Genomic DNA, 18,274 nt, shown 5'->3' with positions numbered 1-18,274 from the left:
GAGCGGGGGCGGGCCTGTTGGGCCGCCGGCTGCGGGGACGGACGGCGTCTGCCCCCTGGGCCCTCCCGGCTGGTCTCGGCCCTTGCTGCTGTCCAAGGCCGGGAACCAGCGCGAGTCCGGCTGGGTAGCCGCCGCCTGCTGCGTTTTTCTCGCAGGACGTTGATCAATGTTTTTGTCACAGTGGGCAGCCAGGGCGGCCGAGTGCTGCGTGATTCCTAACTCGGCCTACCTCTTTTTATTGTGATTTGCAGATACTGGTCTTTTTAAAAACAAAACAAAAAAAAAAACGAATTGAAGGTTTGTGACAACCCTGTGTCTTATAAGTCTAGAGGCACCATTTTTCCAAGAGCTCGTGTTCATTTCGTGTCTCTATCACGTTTTGGTAATTCTTGCAGCATTTTAAACTTTTTCATTATTTGTTACGGGATCTGTCATCATTGATGTTACTGTTATAATTGTTTTGGGGCACCATGAACTGTGTCTGATAAGAAGGCAAACTTAATTGTTAAATGTGTGTGTTCTGACTGGGTCTGTCTTCTCTCCCGCACTCCCCATTTCTTGGTACACAGTTTTGAAATTAAGCCAATTAATAACCCTACAATGGCTTTCAAGTGTTCAAGTGAAATGAAACGTCGTTAAGTTTCTCACTTTAAATTAAAACCTAGTCTTCTATTAAGTGCATTTCATAAAAATAAGTGAGGAAGACAGGCCAAAAGCTGAGAAAGGTTGAAAGCTAGGCTTCTTGTGCCAAACAGTCAAGTTGTAAATGCAAAATTAAAGTTCTTAAAGCAAATTAAATTAGCTTCTCCAGCGAACACAAGAAAGATGAGAAACCAAAACAGCCTCATTGGTGATAGGAGAAAGTTTTAGTGGTCTGGATAGAAGATCAAACCAGCCACAACATTCCCTCAAGCCAAACTCAAATCCAGAGCAAGGCACTAACGTCAGTTCTCTGAAGGTTGAGAGAAGTGAGGAGGCTGCAGCAGAAAACTTTGAAACTAGCAAAGGTTGGTTCATGTGACTTAAGAAAAGAAGCTGTCACCGTAACATAGAAGTGCGAGGTAAAAGTTATCCAGAAGATCTAGTGTAAGGTACTTGATGAAGATACCTACACTAAACAACAGATTTTTTTTTTTTCTGATGTAGGTAGAACAGCCTTCTATTGGAAGAAAATGCTGTCTAGGATTTTCATAGCTAGAGAGAAGTCAGTGCCTGGTCTCAAAGCTTCAAGCGAAAATGTAACTCTTCTTGGTAGGGTCTAATGCAGCTTGGTAACTTTAAGTTTAAGCTGATGCTCCTTTACCATTCCTAAACATCATAAGGACCTTAAGAATTATGCTAAATCTACTTTGTGTGTGTTTTATAAATGGATCATCAAAGCCTGTGTGCCAACACATCTGTCTACAGCCTGGTTTACTGAAAATTATAAGCCCGGTGTTGAGACCTGCGCCAAAGAAAAGGCCACCCAAGAGCTCTGATAGAGATGTATAAGATGAATCTTGTTTTCCTGCCTGCTAACATGACACCATTCTGCAGCCCAAGTTCTTTCAACTTTGAAGTTTTTCTGTTTAAGAGCTACACTTCATAAGGCTATAGCTGTCATATATAGTTATTCCTTTGATGTGGTTCTGGGCAAAGTAAGTTGAAAAGCTTCTGGTAAGAAGTCACCATTCTAGATGCTATTAAGGACATTTATGTTTCTTGGGAGGAGATCAAAATAACAACATTCATTGAGCTTGGGAGAAGTTAATTCCAACCGTCATGGTTGCCTTTGAGGGGTTCAAGACTTCAGTGGAGGAAATCACTGCAGATGTGGTGGAATTAGCAAGAGAAGTGGAATTAGAAGTAGAGCCTAAAGGTGTGACTGAATTGCTGCAATCTCATGATCAAACTGAAGAATAAGAAGTTGTTTCTTATGGGTGACCAAAGAGAGTAGTTTCTTGAGATGCGATTCTTGGTGAAGAGGCTGTGAACATTGTTCAGATGACATCAAAGGATATAGAATATCACATTGACTTGGCATTGTAGAGGATTGATTCCATTTTTGAAAGCAGCTCTATTTAGATAAAATGTTTTCAAACATCACATGCTGCAGAGGAATTTTTTATGAAAGGAAGAGCCAATCAATGAGGCAAACCTTATTTTCTTTTAAGAAAGTGCCACAACCACCTCAACCATCACCCTGGTTAGTCAGCAGCCATCAATGTGGAGGCAAGACCTCCCCCGTCACCAGCAAATAGACTATGGCTCGCTGAAGGCTCAGATGATGGTTAACATTCTTTAGCAATAAAGTATTTTTAAATTAAGATACATTCATTGATTTTTAGACAGATTGTGATTTTGCACTTAATAGACTACAATATAGAATAAACAGAACTTTTTATATGCACTAGGAAACCAAAAGATTTTTATGACTCACTTTATTAGCTGTAGTGGGAAACCAAACCTGCAGTATCTCCAAGGTACGCCTGTAAAGTTGTTGAGAAAGAAGCCATGGGAATATTGTAGCCACAGGGCTCGGTTATGTGCTTAATCTCAGACCCCCACATTTCATCTACTACTTCAGAGGTGTTCATTGATTCCCAAATTGAATCTACGAACATATGAGCCAATTCGTTACATATTTGTTTCAATTTCATTTTCTTTCTCATGATTAGGATCTAACAAGTTGAAAAGAACAGGATTCACGGCCAGGAATCAAATGAAACGAAGGAGCATCCATGACACCAGTTTAAATGAAGGAGGGAGCTTAACTGAAGACTGGACTTCGGTCAGGCCATAGGACTTCACCCTGGCAGCGTGGCCTTTTAACATCCCAAACTGCCTGTTTATTAACTATAGGAAAAGAACTGTGATTTATGATTAAAGTCCCCCCCAGGGTTAAGTTTCAAAGACCCTTTAAGGCAAGCTTTACCTCACATGGAGAGGAAAAAGGATGTACTGGGCCTTGCAAATTACTTTTAACTCTGATGACCATAAATCGGCCCATAAACATAACTGAATTTATTCTTGTGTAACTTTTTTGTCCTGCAAAGAAGCTTTAAAGTGATATTTCTAGTCCTAGCTTCATTATTAAAACCATAAACACTTTACATTTTAAACTCAACGCTCTTTAATTGTTAAACATGGACATAAACTACTTTCTACATTTTTTCCCTGGCCTTCAGATTTCTAAGAAACAGTTTATAAAAGGTACAAAAAACATTTGTATTAAGATGGAGGGCTTTGGAAGAATTAAGCATAGATCCTGTAAATATTCTTATGATAGCCTAATGAATGAATCTTTAGGTTCAGTAACTTTGAATTGTTTTTTCATTTTTAATTAAGTGGAATGATTTGTATTTGAGGAGAGGTGTTAATATTTTTACTGGTGCTACCCTTTTGAAATAGTTGAATTGTTTGTTTTAATTAACATTTTTTTGTATGCTGTATGGCAGGGCCACGTTTCATTATTTTTCCATGTGAGTATCCTGTTATTGTAGCGCCATGTGTTGAATTTTTTGTTTTACTTGTTTTCTGATTGTTTGATTTTTGCTTGTTTGTTTTTTTTGGGAAGTGCATGGAACAGGAATCAAACCCAATCTGCTGCATGGCAAGCGAGAATTCTACTACTGAGCTACCCTTACACCCCTTGTTTTAATTTACTTTTAATAGCTTTTCTACAAATAGTTTTCCTGGCAATAAAACTAATATTCTAAAAATATTTTTTCACATTAAAAAGTTTTATTTGCAGGTTTAGACATTTGAAATTTTTGCTTATAAAGAAAAATTGTCACAACTAAAAAGTGAGCATGATGGAGTACAGAATGTAGTGGTGTATCATCTAAACAGAAATCATGCAGATATTTCATAACCACTCCCCTATTAGTTAAAAATATACACTTTAGTTCATAATGTACATTTATATCAGTATGAAATTATATCAAGAATTCTTGCAAGAATTTAGTCCAACTTTTTTTTTTTTTTTTTAACATGGGCAGGCATCAGGAATTGAACATAGGTCACCGGCATGGCAGGTGAGAACTCTGCCTGCTGAGCTACCATGGCCTGCCCCAAGTAACATACTTTTTAAACATGGCACTTACAAATGTAACATCTCTGAACTTTTTCTTAAAATATGCCTTAAAATTTTTTTAAAGCTGATTTCATGTACCATCTGATTCAGAAGAGGTAATACTATTTTACGGAATGTTACTGTTCAAACGTGTTTTGAGTTCAATAAGAAGAATGTGAGAAAAGGAACATAAAACTCATTAGAATTATAACTTATTTTCCTAAGTCTGAATTGGAAATAACTTCCTTTAATTAAAATGGAATCCTAGTAATCTCTCTCTCTCCAGTTCAACAAAATATAAGAAAAAGGTACAAGTACTTCAATTAGAACAGAACAAACTATAATTTCAAGCAAGAAAATATTAAGCAACTAGGGAATTATAAGACTGCATTTTATCTTCCTGAGAATTATTAGAAGCTAAGTTCAGAATACATATGGAAAAACTGGCTGTTGTTGGTATTGATTTCAAATGTTTTTCGATTAAGATGAAAGAGTTCCCAGAGACAGCATGTTCTACACCAGGAACATGGCAGAGTACTTAAAAAAATAATGAATCTCTCATAACTAAACCTTTAAGGTAATGTTCATTTTGATATTAGTGTAGTTGGTCAGACTTCAGGGAAGTTGGGGTTAGTAGATTTCCCATTAGAATACTTTATCTTCTTCTGTCATGGGTTCTAAGAAATTAATATACTTTTCAGTAAATATCCACTGAGACCAGCATTTCTTTAGATGCTGTGGAAAATACAAGATGAATTTAATCTCATCTCTATCTGTATGAAGACTGGCTTGGTAAAATTCTGAGCTTTATATTCATAAAGAGGAGCCCTGATATCCTGGTTCTCAAAACAGCTACCCAATCAAAATACTCTTTGGCCTGTGATTGGTCATAACTGAGTCAGTGAGAATGGGCATCTCTTGTGCACTAGGGGTCAAGATGACCAGCTCCTCCCCATGTTTGATAGCTGTTCCTTCTGGAGTGCAGTCTCAGCCTCTATCAGGAAAAAGTGCAGGCTTTTAGGGGCACTGTGGGCATGCCCTCTCTCCCTACTTGGTGGAAATAATCAAATGGAGTTTTTAAAGGCTGGGCCAATTTATTGAATTTGCCAGGTCCTCTCCTCTTAGAAACTGTACCCTTCTTTATTGCAGTTCTATTCCTAAGGAACTTTTCTAGACATTTTCCCCCCATAACCATTCCTTGATCCCTACCCCCTGCCTTGCCATGAAATTGAATATCAAGGGATAGATTTTGGGGGTAGGGTTAAGCTTTAAAGAGCTACAACCTGGTACTCAAGATCACATCCAAGGCAGTCCCACCCCTGGCCCTTGGATAACCCAACATAGAGTGCGGTTCCTTAAGTGCCCTGGGCCTTGCCCTAGACAGCATGTGTCCACAGTGCTGACCTCAGATACATCACATGCTTTCCTTGGACCTGCCCTAGACACTGGCAAGCTTCCTCTTCCTCTTAACCGCCACGTGTCCAGTGTCACTCACAGGTGCTGAGCAGGCCGGCTGCCATGCCCCAGAGGAGTGGTCTCCCTGTCCCCGCAGGCACTCGTGAGCATCAAGCGCCTGCTAGTCTCCGCGCAGGTCATGCAGCAAGAGTCTCTCCATGCGGAATTTATGATCCTGACAAACTTGAGCTGCAAAAGTTCCTTTGAAATGTCTAGTTGAGATATCTCCCACATCACTTTCAGGGTATTAGTCGTGAGAGAAACCCACGAACTTACCGAGGAAATGTGCCACATTGGAGAGTGGGCAGTGCCTTGGAAGGCCTGGCTCTGGGTTTCATCCCGCCTGCCCCTCTGACCGCGGCATTGGCACTTTGCTGGGCAAGGCAGTGCCCGCCGCCCTGCAGGGTGTTCGTGCGGCATGATGGTTTCACGGTAAAAGTCTCTCCAGAGCCAAGTAAAGGGCTGGCATTTCACCAGCATGCTTTTTTATTATGCTTTTTCCGGACGAAAAAGAGAACGAGACTTAAGAAAAACCCTTTGCTTTATCTCTAACGACAAAGATGATGCCCAGGGTCGCCCGAGCTTTAAATTACAGGTCAACCAAGCTTCAAGGAGCCGTCCATCTACCTGTAAATACCACCTGCAGGTTTTGAGCTTTACCCGAACATTCGTGGGAATTAGCCCAGCTCTCCGATAGATGAACTGTGAGGGACGTACGGCTGTCCAGGTAACCTCTGGCCTCCTGCTCCGTGGGGACCAGCCTGCAGGGCCCTCCCTGGGGCCCATCGTGTCCAGGCCAGCAACGGCCCCTCCCGGCCAGCCCAATTCTCCTCTCCCCGGGCTCTCCACGTGCCCAGTCCTCCCCTCTGACCCGACGGCCCCTCCTCCACCCCAGACCCCAGCCTCGCGGTCCGCCCACCGGCGCCTGCGCCGCCTCGTCCCCCCCACCGCCTTCCCCCTCCCCTCCTGCCTCGGGGCCCCGCCCCTTCTTCCCCTTAGGGTCCCGCCCCCGGAAAGCCCCGCCCCCAGCGCGCGGACCCCTGAGTCGCTCCGGCACTTCCGGTGGCGGATCTGCGGGCGGGTCGGTGCCGGAAGTGGCGCAGCGCGGGCGCCCGTCGCTGGGCAGCCGGGGGGCGGGTGTGGCCGTAGGTGCTGTCCGCGCGGGGTCCGCGCGCGGTGGGGACGCGGCTCTGCGCTCCCCCAGGGTTCCCCCGGCCGCGTGGGCCCCGCCGCGGGCCAGCCGGGCGAGGGGAAAATGCCCGTTTTCCCTAAAGTGTCCCTGAGGCCCGAGGTGGAGGACTACCTGCGGGAGAGCTTTGTGAACGCGGAGGTAGGCCGGAGCGCGGGCCGCCGGCGCTGGGCCCCCAGCGGGAAGGACGGGGTCCGGCCTCGCGCCTCGGCGGCGGGCGGGCGGGCGCGGGCCGCGGTGGGTCCCGCCGCCCTGGGGCTGTGGGCCGGGGCATCTGCGGACCCGCGGCTCGAGTGGCCGCGTCCTCCCTCCCGCAGCGGGAAGAGCGCGGCAGGAGCGCCGCTGTCGAGGGTGCGCCTCGCCCGCGGGCTGGTCCGCCGCCGCTTCAGCGATACTCGTTTTTAAAGATGTTTCTGAAGCCAGGGGCTTTGGATTTGGTTTCTCCATTTTATTTCCAGGTTACGGGAAAGGTCTGTGTATCTGAGAGACTAGACAGTAGAAAGAGTACCTTGTTTTGATTTCCAGGTACTTAAAATACGAGCATATTTAGAGAAAGAGGGAATCCAGCAATTCTTCAATGATGAACATACTTTTTAAAATGATGATCCAGATATTTTTCTGAGTGACACCGCCTCTGCCTCAGCTCCCTGGCCCTATGATTTATAAAAGGAAAAGTCCACCCTTGCATAAATGATCAAAGGGTAAGGCGTGTTCACTTCTACTGTAAACAGACGAAGCTCTGAGAAAGTACGAATGGTCTTTGGCTGGTGGATAAGAAGGCTGAAAAGTGGTTTATAAAGCTCTTCCAAGGCAGTGTGTAGTCAAAGTTGACAAAAAATGGGGTGTAAGTGTCTGTTGTAAAACTTTGGTTAATTACGAGGGAACTTGTTTGCGTGAGTCTTGATACCTTCATTACTGACAGGTATCTTTGCTAACCTCTTTCTTTGGACTTTATTTGGTTACATTAAATAACATCATGTTACAAAGCTGATATTCTGGGGGAATCTTTGGATGATTAGTGACAGCATTACTTATTTTTCAACACTAATTTTAGAAGGCTGCTAGTTAGTTTACTCCAGGATATGAGTTTGCGAATAAGTACTTCTACAGTAGTGGTGTAACAGTATGGTAAATAAGTACAATAAAATACTGAGTTTTAATGAGTAAATGTAGGCAATATTAATATGCTCAAGATGTTACTCATGCTTTTGAATTTAAGGCACTGTTTTTCTAAGCTCATCATGTCAGGTAGTTTAAGTGTTAATTACCGCAATTAAACCCAAGTATACTGAGCAAATGCAGCGAAATAAAAATGTTTCATTAGATGGAACAAAATATATAAACACATCCTGCTTAATATTTGCAATTAATATTTTGAAACTGAAGCATTAGCTTGTTCTTTTTTTTTTCAGATTGTAACTGCTTCAAGTAAACAAGAAGCAGAAAGGAAGTTTGAAACTCTGTTAACTCACCTGTCACACCCACCATCATTCACAACTGTCAGAGTGAATACACATTTAGCTTCAGTACAGCATGTGAAAAATCTGTTGCTTGATGAACTTCTGAAGGTTTGTACAAATTTTCAATCATCGTGTACACATTACATATATGTGGTGCTCTCCAGCCTGTGTTTTGTTAAATACCCATTGAAACCTGATGAATGATATATTACTACTCAGTTTTACAGGTAAGGAAATTGAAGATCCAGAATGTTTTTGTTCACGGTTACATAGTAACTGGTAATGCTGAAATTTGAACCTAGCACTTCTCATTCCAAATTGGTTCATTTTTAGTGACTGAATAACTTACTAAACTCCTTTGGGCCTTAGTTTCTTCATCTCTAAAATGCATATGAAGAGGTCCTTTCTGACCCTAAAAATCCATGATTATGTAAAAACACAGCATGTAACTAATAAGGCCAAGTGTACAGCTGAAGTGAGCCCAGGGCAGGGAGATACCCACCAAGTACTTGTAGGATTCTATTTTTAGTTTAAATAGGTGTAGAGGCCCCTTAACCTTAGTAAAACCAGGAAATTAGAACAATATAAAGAATCTATTTTTAGAATAAAACAAAGAACATGAGTTTTATTTAACCAATAAAATAGTTTTGGCCTGATACTCATCTTTATGTAAGTAAAAATAGCATTATGGGATGGTGTTTAACAAGTTCCAAGCAGAAAAATATTTGAATTATTCTGTTTAAATAGGCTGACTTTTTTTTCGGTAGCTTTTCATTTTGTGCTCCATACGTTCTGCACTGAGCTTTACCTCTAAAGAAACAGAAGGGCGAGCCATGGTGGCTCAGCAGGCAGAGTTCTCGCCTGCCATGACAGGGACCCAGGTTCGATTCCCGGTGTCTGCCCATGCAAAAAAAGAAAAGAAACAGAAGATGGAGGAAAATGGATGCCTGAGAAGGCACTTAATAAATTGCAGTTGTAGTTGTTAAGTTTCTTAAGTTACTATGGTTGGTGTCAGCAGACCCATTTCTATCTAATTTGTATCTAAATTAAAAGTAAAAGTCAAGCATTGTGGTTAAAGGACTGACATTTGTATGTCTCCCACTGTTACCAGTTTATTCTGGATAATGGCTTTCACACTGCTATTGATTCATTTTCTTCTCTTTAATCTCAGTATGTTTATGGAGTGCTTATCATACTCTCCTTAGGAACAGTTCTACAGATTTCAAGTCATGAATAGAAAACCGCATTATGAGTTGAGAGCCAACTATACTTTCTGAGTGTCTGAGACCAGAGCTTAGTATGATAATTGAATAAGACTTGGAAGAAAGTTCATCTGATTTTTCCTGATTGGTACTGATAATCCTATTGAGTGAGGGTAATGGCATTAAGCATAAATATAAAGTTCCTTTAAAGCAACTAAAATGGTCATTGCTTTTATATAACCACGGGTGTGTTATTAGCTAGCAGCAAGAAAACTGGTGTGAGGCTATCAAGTGTTCTTATCAAGCACAGCCAGATTGTTCTAGCAGTTATTCCTAGAACTTGGGTGTCCCAGTGTTGTCATACTCTAGTGGGCAAGATCTCATAGGCCAGGAGCTGGAATAGGACAGACAAAATCACTCTTGGCTTTGAGCCCTTTTCCTAAAGTTGAAAATGAGACCGGGAAGTTTGGATTGCTAGGCACCAGTAGGAAATTGATGGCAGTGCAGTCCTGATCATAGCAGATAAGGTGCTTGGAGGAGGCTTTGGACTATAGCTTTTCTTTCTTCCCCAGTGTCCCAAAGTTCACTTGTGTCCTAAAGAGATGGCCTCAATGGTGTAAGAGTAGGTCCTTTGTCCCCAAATTCCTCTGGGTCACAGTTTTAAGTTTTAACATTTATTATTTCATTTGGGTGGTGAGGATGTAGAGAAACTGAAACTCTAATACATTCAGGTGGGGATATAAAGTGATTTCTTAAGGAGTTAAACTTGTGCTTAACATGAGACCCAGCATCGACCCTAGAGAAAAGAAAGTGATTACACGGATACCTGCATAGGATATTCCTACCCACATTATTCATAGCAGCCAAATACGGCAAATAATCTGGATGTTCATCTAGAAAGTGAATGGATGGATAAATAACATTTGGTGTATCCATCTAGTAGAATACTGATCAGTAAAAAGCAGTGAACTGCTTATCTGTGCTATAATGTGGATGAATCTCACGAACATTGTATTAAGCAAAAGAAGCCAGACACAAAGGATCACATCTTGGGTGGTACCATTTTCATGACATGTCAGAATGTGGGTCGGTGGTTGCCTGGGACTGGGGATGGAACAGGCAGTAGTGATTCTCACAGGCAATGGAAATGTAAAATGACTGTGGTGTTGGTTGTACAGTTCTTTTAAATTATTGAAGATCATTGAGTTGTACATTTAAGACAAGTGAAAAAATTATTCCTCAAGGCTATTTAAGCAAATAAGAAGCATGGTGCCCTTAGGAAACCATCGTTTCTATTTTAGGAAAGGCATGCACATTTGTCGTTTATGAAAGTTTGATTTCTCTATCTTCTTAACACACCCCTGATAGAAAAGGAGAGAAGGAAGCCGTTGGCTTAAGAACATTTAATCTCTAATAAAATATTTCTGCAGTGTCAAGCAAATAGTACTTTCAAAACAAACAAGAAATGATGCATTTGTCTTCTCCCTGGGAAGATGTGTTTCCCACAGTCTGAATCCTGTAAGGGCATTATGAGCATGCAGGAGAAAGAGGAAGAGGAAGAGGAGTTTGAGTGGATGAGAAGGGGTTTGCTCGTCAGGTTTCTTATCAGCTCTCTGCTGGATATATGTTTGTCTAGAAGAAGCAGAAACCAGGAGAGATGTTGGTTTGATAGAAATGTAACTACATTTCTGAAATATGAATTTTTTTTCTTTTTCTTCATCAAATTAGAAATAAGCTGATTTTAGAAATTTTTCTAGATAGTGTATAGATTAGGGTGATACAAAATATGTATCATTATTTTTGTTCTTTCATGCAGTGGTTGAAAATTAGCAAGTTGGTGAGTCCCAGCCTACACTGCAGAGAGCCCTGTTCTCAGATATGTGGCTCTTGGATGGGGCCCACGGGTTCCTGGCCCATGGTTTGCCAGCAGTTGCCCCGTGTTGTACTCTGCTGCCTGAATCAGTAATGTGCTGCTGCGCGCTTAGTAACCTGCTACACTGCATGCTTAGCATTTTGCAAATGCTCCTGGTATGAGTGTGCTGGGGAGGTGGTGCGCACATCTGGCTCTCCTGAGTCTGTGAGCACTGGCCCCCACATCCCTCCAGCTGTTTCTCTGCTTCCACCTAGCACAAGGGAGGATGCTGCACCCTGAACCTAGCCAAGGGCATGGCCTCCCCTCACCCAAGCCAGCATGGCCCCCAGGGTGATTAGTGAGCACTGAGTAGTGCTTAACACCAAAGAACTTCTGCCTATGGTATCCTTGGGAGAAAAGTATCTTCAGAGAGTACAACAGGTAGTTGTATTGGATACTTACTGTTCTAGTTTGCTAGCTGCCAGAATGCAGTATATCAGAAATGGAATGGTTTTTAAAAAGGGGAATTTAATAAGTTGCAATTTAACAGTTTTTAGACCATGAATAATGGCCCAATTAAAACAAGTCTATAGAAATGACCAATCTAAGACGTCCAGGGAAAGATACCTCGGTTCATGAAGGCCGATGAAGTTCAGGGTTTCTCTCTCAGTTGAGAAGGCACATGGCGAACATGGTCAGGGTCTCTCTGTCATCTGGAAAGGCACGTTGAGAACACGGAGTCATCTGCTAGCCTTCTCTCCTGGTTTCCTGTCTCATGAAGCTTCCCGGCAGATGTTTTCCTTCTTCATCTCCAAAGATTGCTGGCTGGTAGAGTCTCTGCTTCTCATGGCTGTGTCATTCTGCTCTCTTAGAATCTCTTGCTTTCTTCAAAATGTTTTCTCTTTTATAGGATTCCAGTAAACTAATCAAGACCCATATAGAATGGGTGAAGACATGCCTCTATTTAATCAAGTTTAATACCTACATTGATTGAGCCACATCTCTTTGGAGATAATCCAGTCAAGCTTCCAGCCTGTAGTGCTGAATAGGGATTAAGAGAAACAGTTGCTCCCACATGATTGTTTAGGATTAAATCATAGCTTTTCTAGGGTACATAAATCCTTTCAAACTAGCACACTTGTTGTGTAAGTCAGTCACTCAAGGTAAACCATGATTTGGGTGTATGAAATGTTGGTAACCAAGCAGTATGCAAAAAAGCCTTTTTTTTTGAAAAAAGAAGTCAAGATATTTCAGAGTCAAGTTAGAGAGAAAACATTATTGTTTTGAGATCTTTTTTTTTTAATACATGGGCAGGCACCGGGAATCGAACCGGGGTCCTCTGGTATGACAGGCAAGCGTTCTTGCCTGTTGAGCCACCGTGTCCCGCCCTTGAGATCTTTTTGATTCTTGCAGTATGCCATGGAGTATAGTAAAAGTGTCCCAGGTCAATTCCGTGTTCTGGTAGATAATGATACTGAAAAGTTCCATAAATCAAGCTGATCAAATATATTGATTGTTTCATAATTGTATGTTACTTATTTTTTTAACTTTTTATTTTAAAACACTTTCAGACTTACAGGTTGTTTACAAAAATAATAACATACCCCATAGAGAGAACTCCAACGTAATCCTGTCCTTCATACCCTGCCTATGATATCCAAATCAGACAAGTTTAACATTTTGCCACGTTTGCCTTATCGTTCTTTTTATCTGTCCATCTCCGTCTCTATAGCCATCTGTCTATGTATAAACCCAGTTTCTGAACACCTGAGTTTAATTTGCATGTCAGGCTCCTTGAACTCCTAATACATCCGTGTGTAATTCCTCAGAAGAAGGACACTCACGCATGTAGCCGCCTTAAGTGCAGCAGTGAAGTTCAGCAGATTTAACATTGACATAAAGCTGATGGCCGATGTTCCCATGTGTTTATTTCTGACAGCAGTTTGATGGAGTCAGGGTCCCTGTTCTTCAGCATCCAGACCTTCAGGACGTCCTCCTTATTCCTGTTATTGGACCTCGGTTTGTAACCATTGCATTTCGAATTATACTCTAAATAACAGTTTGTTACAAGGTCTTTTTTCATTGTTTGATAATGATACTAAGTTTCTCCATTGTTAGCAACTTTATAGGCATCTGCAAATTCATAAATGCTGACTTAATATTCTATCATGAAAAATACTACTAAAAAAAAATTAAAGAGTGTGTCCAGACATGTTGAAAGTAATGCGATTTGGGGTTCACTTACTACAAGGATTAACTTTTTTCATTTTCTGCAACTCTTCATCTTTTGTTTACTTGTATTTCTTACACAGTTCCACTACCTATGTTCTAAAATATTCATTAATTCAACAGTTACATTAAACTATGCTCTTGTTCCATTGCTTATGTATTTAAAATGCATGTGTTTGAAAAATTGAAATAAAATTTTTATATTAAAATGTTTCCCAAGAAACATTTAAAAATTCCTAATTATGGTATAAAGTCTTTAAAAACTCTTAAAAGTTATAATAAATGTAAAAATGTTTTTGTTGAAGTTTTAAAGTAATTTAATGGTTCAGCAATAGAGCATGGGTTCAATAAATGATGTTTTAATTTTTATTGTGTTTTTCTTAATATTTTTATTGAGGAATATCCACACACATACAGTCCAACCATATTACAGTCAATAGAATTATGTTTTTAATTAAAAATTAGATTTATTTGGTGGAAGGGCCTTCAGTGTGGGAGAAGTATGTACTTATAAGAGGTGCTTTGCTCAGTTAAGGGTACAAAGCAGAATGCTGAGCAATATATGAGGGTAATTACATTTTTTTAGCAATTTTAAAAAGGTATGTGTGTATAGTTATTTACATACAGAAAAAAGTCTGGAAGATATAACATACATAGCTGTTTTGTAGTTAACTCTGAGGAGGTTGGACTGAGAAAAGGGGAGGAGATTTTCTCTTGCAACATTTCTGTATTATTTATTTTTTATCATAGGCATATGTTATTTTTGCAATTTAAAATCTCGTAGGATCTTCATTCTCTTCAGTTTTTTGAACTGTGAGAAGGATCTTAGGTGTATAAGTTGTTGAGTTTGTCAAGTCTATACAAGCTTGTGGTCACGACCCTCTCAGTCAGCATCTAGAGCATTTCTACCACCCCAGAAGATCCTCTTGCTCCCCTTTCCAGCCTGCTCCCCATCCCCACCAGGAAACCACTGTTCAGATGAAATCATCTAGTTTCGAATCAGTCAGTTATTAGAATAGATCCCAGTCACTGGTAGTATGATGATAGAAAATTGTAGTTGTTTGGGTCCACAGTTTGGCCATTTCTCATTCTGTTAAATATCCTTTCCCTGTGCTTTAGTGTTTTCTGTGTTATTAAAGCACAGTTTAGTTAGGACTTTATTCTTTATAAAAGTAGGAAAAGCTTTTAAAAAATTAGAATTGTACATAAATGTAAAAGTAATCCTCCCTGTACCTCCAGTCCTACCTTCCAGTTCTACTTCTCTGACACTGGAATTGGATTCCTCTAGTTAGATACCCTCTGTCTGGCGTGTTCCCGAGTTTGGACTCCCAGGAGGAAGACAGGTGTTCTGTATGAGCATTGTTTGCACACGCAGTTTAGACACAGTGAGGCACTCTTATCATAGGGGACATCTGTCAGCCTGGGGAACAGTTTGCCAGCCGAGAGGCGTTGCCTGAGCCTGCTGTGCCCATTCTTTCTGCACATTGCCTAGCCAGCATCTTAGTAACTCTGACTTATGTATTATCTTTTCTTGCATTCTGTGCTTTGTTCTTAACCTCCCTTAGTCATGTGCTGTGTTTCAGAAGTGGCCCTTTTGTCAGTGGTGGAGTATAGAGTTAACATCCCTGGGCTTTGCTTTCCTTATTTCTGAAATGAGGACAGAGTTGTATCTATGCACAGGACTGTTCTTGGGGCTCAGTAAGTGCTTAGGATAGTGTGTTTTAGCAGTCAATGTATCTCTCTGCTTCTAATTAAATTCTTAGTTCAGAGGATTTATTATCCTGTATTTCCTGAGCCCTGCTAGTTCACGTTTCTTGTTTTTGTTTTTAATCTTTTTGTTGTCTTGTCTTTCTTTTGAGTTTTTTTTCTTTTTAGTTTCTTTGACAATATGGAGAGAGATTTTACATTTTTTCCTTTTTTTTGGTTATGTATTTTTTGTCTGAAAATGCTTATTCAGGCTTTTATTTTTAATCCCACATTTTGCATGGTTCCTGTGTTGAATGAATCCTTTCCACTTATTGCTCATTGAATGGAATCAACTACTTTGTCCTACTTTTTAGTTTTCTCAGGAGTGATACAGGTTGGGAGAAGGTGCTTGGCGATTTAACTTCTGTTCATCTGTGCTTAGTTAACTCAGGTCTGCAGCGACAAAATTGGTTACTATTTGTCAGCCCTTCCCTGAGCGGCTTCTTGGGAGTTCTTCATGGAGAAATGCAGCTTGTCTACTTGAGCCACTTCTGAGGGCCCAGGTTCTCTGGACGGGCCACTTACAAGTACATTCCTGGCTTCTTTGTTGGTCCACCCCAACCCCATTCCCAGTTCTAGCAGTTGAGATAGCTACACCCAGTTTCACTTTGTTGAGCAGTTATTATTGATCTGGGATTAGTGTTTCCTTATTGTATTGCAAATGGAATTTTCTTCTCATGTTTTGTTCTTTTTTTGTTTTTTGTTTTCCATTTTCCTTGTCTTCAGAGAAGAATTAAACACTCTTTGTCATCCTTTTTACTAGAAATTCAGTGGTACTCAGTTGCTTAAATTATCAAATCATAGGCTAAACTTCATTTACAGAGAGTAAATAATTTGACTAATTTCACACCACAAATTTAAGTTCCCTCAGTTTAATACATTTAATTTACTCATGAAATATATTAAACTTTATTTACAGAGAGTAAATAATTTGACTAATTTCACACCACAAATTTAGGTTCTCTCAATTTATTTAATACAACATTTAATTTACTCATGAAATATATTTTAATGTTGGGGAGAGGATTTTAACATTGGTAATTTATGAGCTGGAGCATAAAGTTGTGATACTAAATTTGATGGTGTTAATAACAACTTCATTGAAAAACTTAGGAGAAAATTCAAATCCAGACTTCTGTTGATAAAGGAGTATTTATAACATCATATATAGCCCAGCCAGCAGTTCTAAAAGGCTTCATTTGGATCTTTAGAATTTTTTAAGCCAATATTCAGTTTGTAATTTTAAAGGATCTCTATGTTTTCTCTATTAGTGCTCCTCCCTTTTTGATAAAAATATCAATAGAATATTCTACCACATCAGAAAATTAGTTTTGTTCCTTTCCTTCACAATTGAGTATGTAATTCAGTAACGTAAACTCTAGAGATCCCAGTGAAGGCTGCATCGGCCTTTCTTCAGCCTGTTTCTTATCCATCTTTTATAGGTAACTTTTACGTCATTCTGATGACTTTCCAGCATTCTGATGTTACTTGTTCTGTTGTAAATATGAATTAATAGGGCAAGTTCAATTTGATATTCAAGTTATTGAATATCACAAAGATCGCTGATTAAATGAAGCCTGGAAACCGGAAAAAAATGTCCAATTGGCATGCAGCAGTATCATGTGATAATCTCTCAGTTTTATTCATTATCTCCTATTTGGTGTAGACTTGTTAATATGAACAGTAGAAGAAAATTGCAAATAGATAAAAATCTCTACTTTTATGTACTTTTAAGGGTACATTCCTTACAATTTCAGTCTTTTATTCCTATTCACTTCATTTTTAGCTATTTTAATAGTTTTCTGTTAATCTAAGCACCTTTATATTATTTTCCTGCCAGTGTGTATTGTTGTACCATTGGGCAGTCATCTTTCTTTTTTTTTTTTTTTTTTTTTTTTTTTTAAAGGAAAGACAGAGAGAAGGAAGGAAGGATAGAAGGAAGGAAAGAAGGAAGAAAGGGAAACATTTTTAAACATTTTCTTGTTTTATTGTATTCTGTTTCTCCGTTTTTGTTACATGGGCTGGGGCCGGGAATCGAACCGAGGTCCTCCGGCATAGCAGGCAAGCACTTTGCCCGCTGAGCCACCGCGGCCCGCCATCATCTTTCTTTTTTTAAGAATATTTTTATTGAGAAATCTTCACATGCATACAGTCCATAAATGGTGTACAATCAGTGGCTCACAGCCTCATCACATAGTTGTGTATTCATCACCATGATCATTTTTAGAATATTTGCATCATTCCAGAAAAAAATAAAAAGAAAACACTCATATATCCCATTCCCCTTACCCCTCCCTCTCATTGACCACTAGTATTTCCATCTACTCAATTATTTTACTCCTTATACCCCCTATTATTTATTTCTTTTTTATCCATATTTTTTTACTCATGTGCCCATACCCTGGATCACAGTTACATTGTAAAATTTAGATCATTATACAGTCATCTTCAAGAATCAGGGCTATTGGGGGTGGGCCACAGTGGCTCAGCAGGCAAAAATGCTTGCCTGCCATGCCAGAGGACCTGGGCTCGATTCCTGGTGCCTGCCCATGTGAAAGAAAAAAAGAATCAGGGCTATTGGAACACAGCTGAATAGTTTCAGGTACGTCCCTCCCACCACTCCAATATGCCAAAAACTAAAAGGGGGTATCTATATAATTATGAATAACCTCCAGACTCTGTTTGAAATCTCTCAGCCACTGACTTTACTTTGTCTCATTTCTCTCTTCCTGCTTTTGGTCAAGAAGACTTTCTCAGTCCCATGATGGTGGATCCCAGCTCAGCCCAGGAGTTCTTTCCGGTGTTGCCAGGGAGAATTAAACCCCTGTGAGTCATGTCCCACTTTGCAGGGTGGGGGTGGGAGGGCAGTGAGTTCACCTGCCGATTTGGCTTAGAGGCCACATCTGAGCAATAAGAGAGATTCTCTGGGGGTGACTCTTAGGCATAAGTTTAAGTAGGCTTAGCCTGTCCTTTGCAGGAATAAGTTTCATAGCTGCGAACCCCAAGATCAGCCTATTGATTTGGTTGACCCTACTGCTTGCAGGAATATCAGAAATTCTTCAAATGGGGAAGTTGCATATTTCCTCA

General features: G+C 40.4%; 1 protein-coding gene and 1 long non-coding RNA gene across 8 annotated transcripts in view; both read left to right on the top strand.

Moving 5' to 3' along the window:
- The first annotated feature begins 5 nt into the window (after window positions 1–5).
- On the top strand, window positions 6–3,006 carry LOC143678020 (uncharacterized). The gene is made up of 2 exons (XR_013173016.1): window positions 6–382; window positions 2,658–3,006. It is a non-coding gene; the product is annotated as an uncharacterized LOC143678020 (long non-coding RNA).
- A 3,598-nt stretch (window positions 3,007–6,604) lies between these two features.
- Window positions 6,605–18,274, top strand: part of NSUN6 (NOP2/Sun RNA methyltransferase 6) — a 97,637-nt gene continuing 85,967 nt past the window's right edge. For 3 of the 7 annotated variants that reach the window (XM_077154789.1, XM_077154794.1, XM_077154806.1), the window contains exons 1-3: window positions 6,609–6,839; window positions 8,111–8,266; window positions 13,152–13,231. In XM_077154789.1, the coding sequence (XP_077010904.1) occupies window positions 6,765–6,839; window positions 8,111–8,266; window positions 13,152–13,231 (311 nt within the window). In that variant the 5' untranslated portion in view covers window positions 6,609–6,764. Of the gene's footprint in view, window positions 6,840–8,110; window positions 8,267–13,151; window positions 13,232–18,274 lie in introns of all 7 variants that reach the window. The other 4 variants (XM_077154783.1, XM_077154748.1, XM_077154769.1 and 1 more) reach the window with 4 other exon arrangements.

Source organism: Tamandua tetradactyla, chromosome 1 (genome assembly GCF_023851605.1).
Source record: "Tamandua tetradactyla isolate mTamTet1 chromosome 1, mTamTet1.pri, whole genome shotgun sequence".
Taxonomy (NCBI): Eukaryota; Metazoa; Chordata; class Mammalia; order Pilosa; family Myrmecophagidae; genus Tamandua; species Tamandua tetradactyla.
The sequence above is the reverse complement of the archived record's forward strand: the minus strand, read 5'-3'. Positions and strand labels throughout refer to the sequence as shown.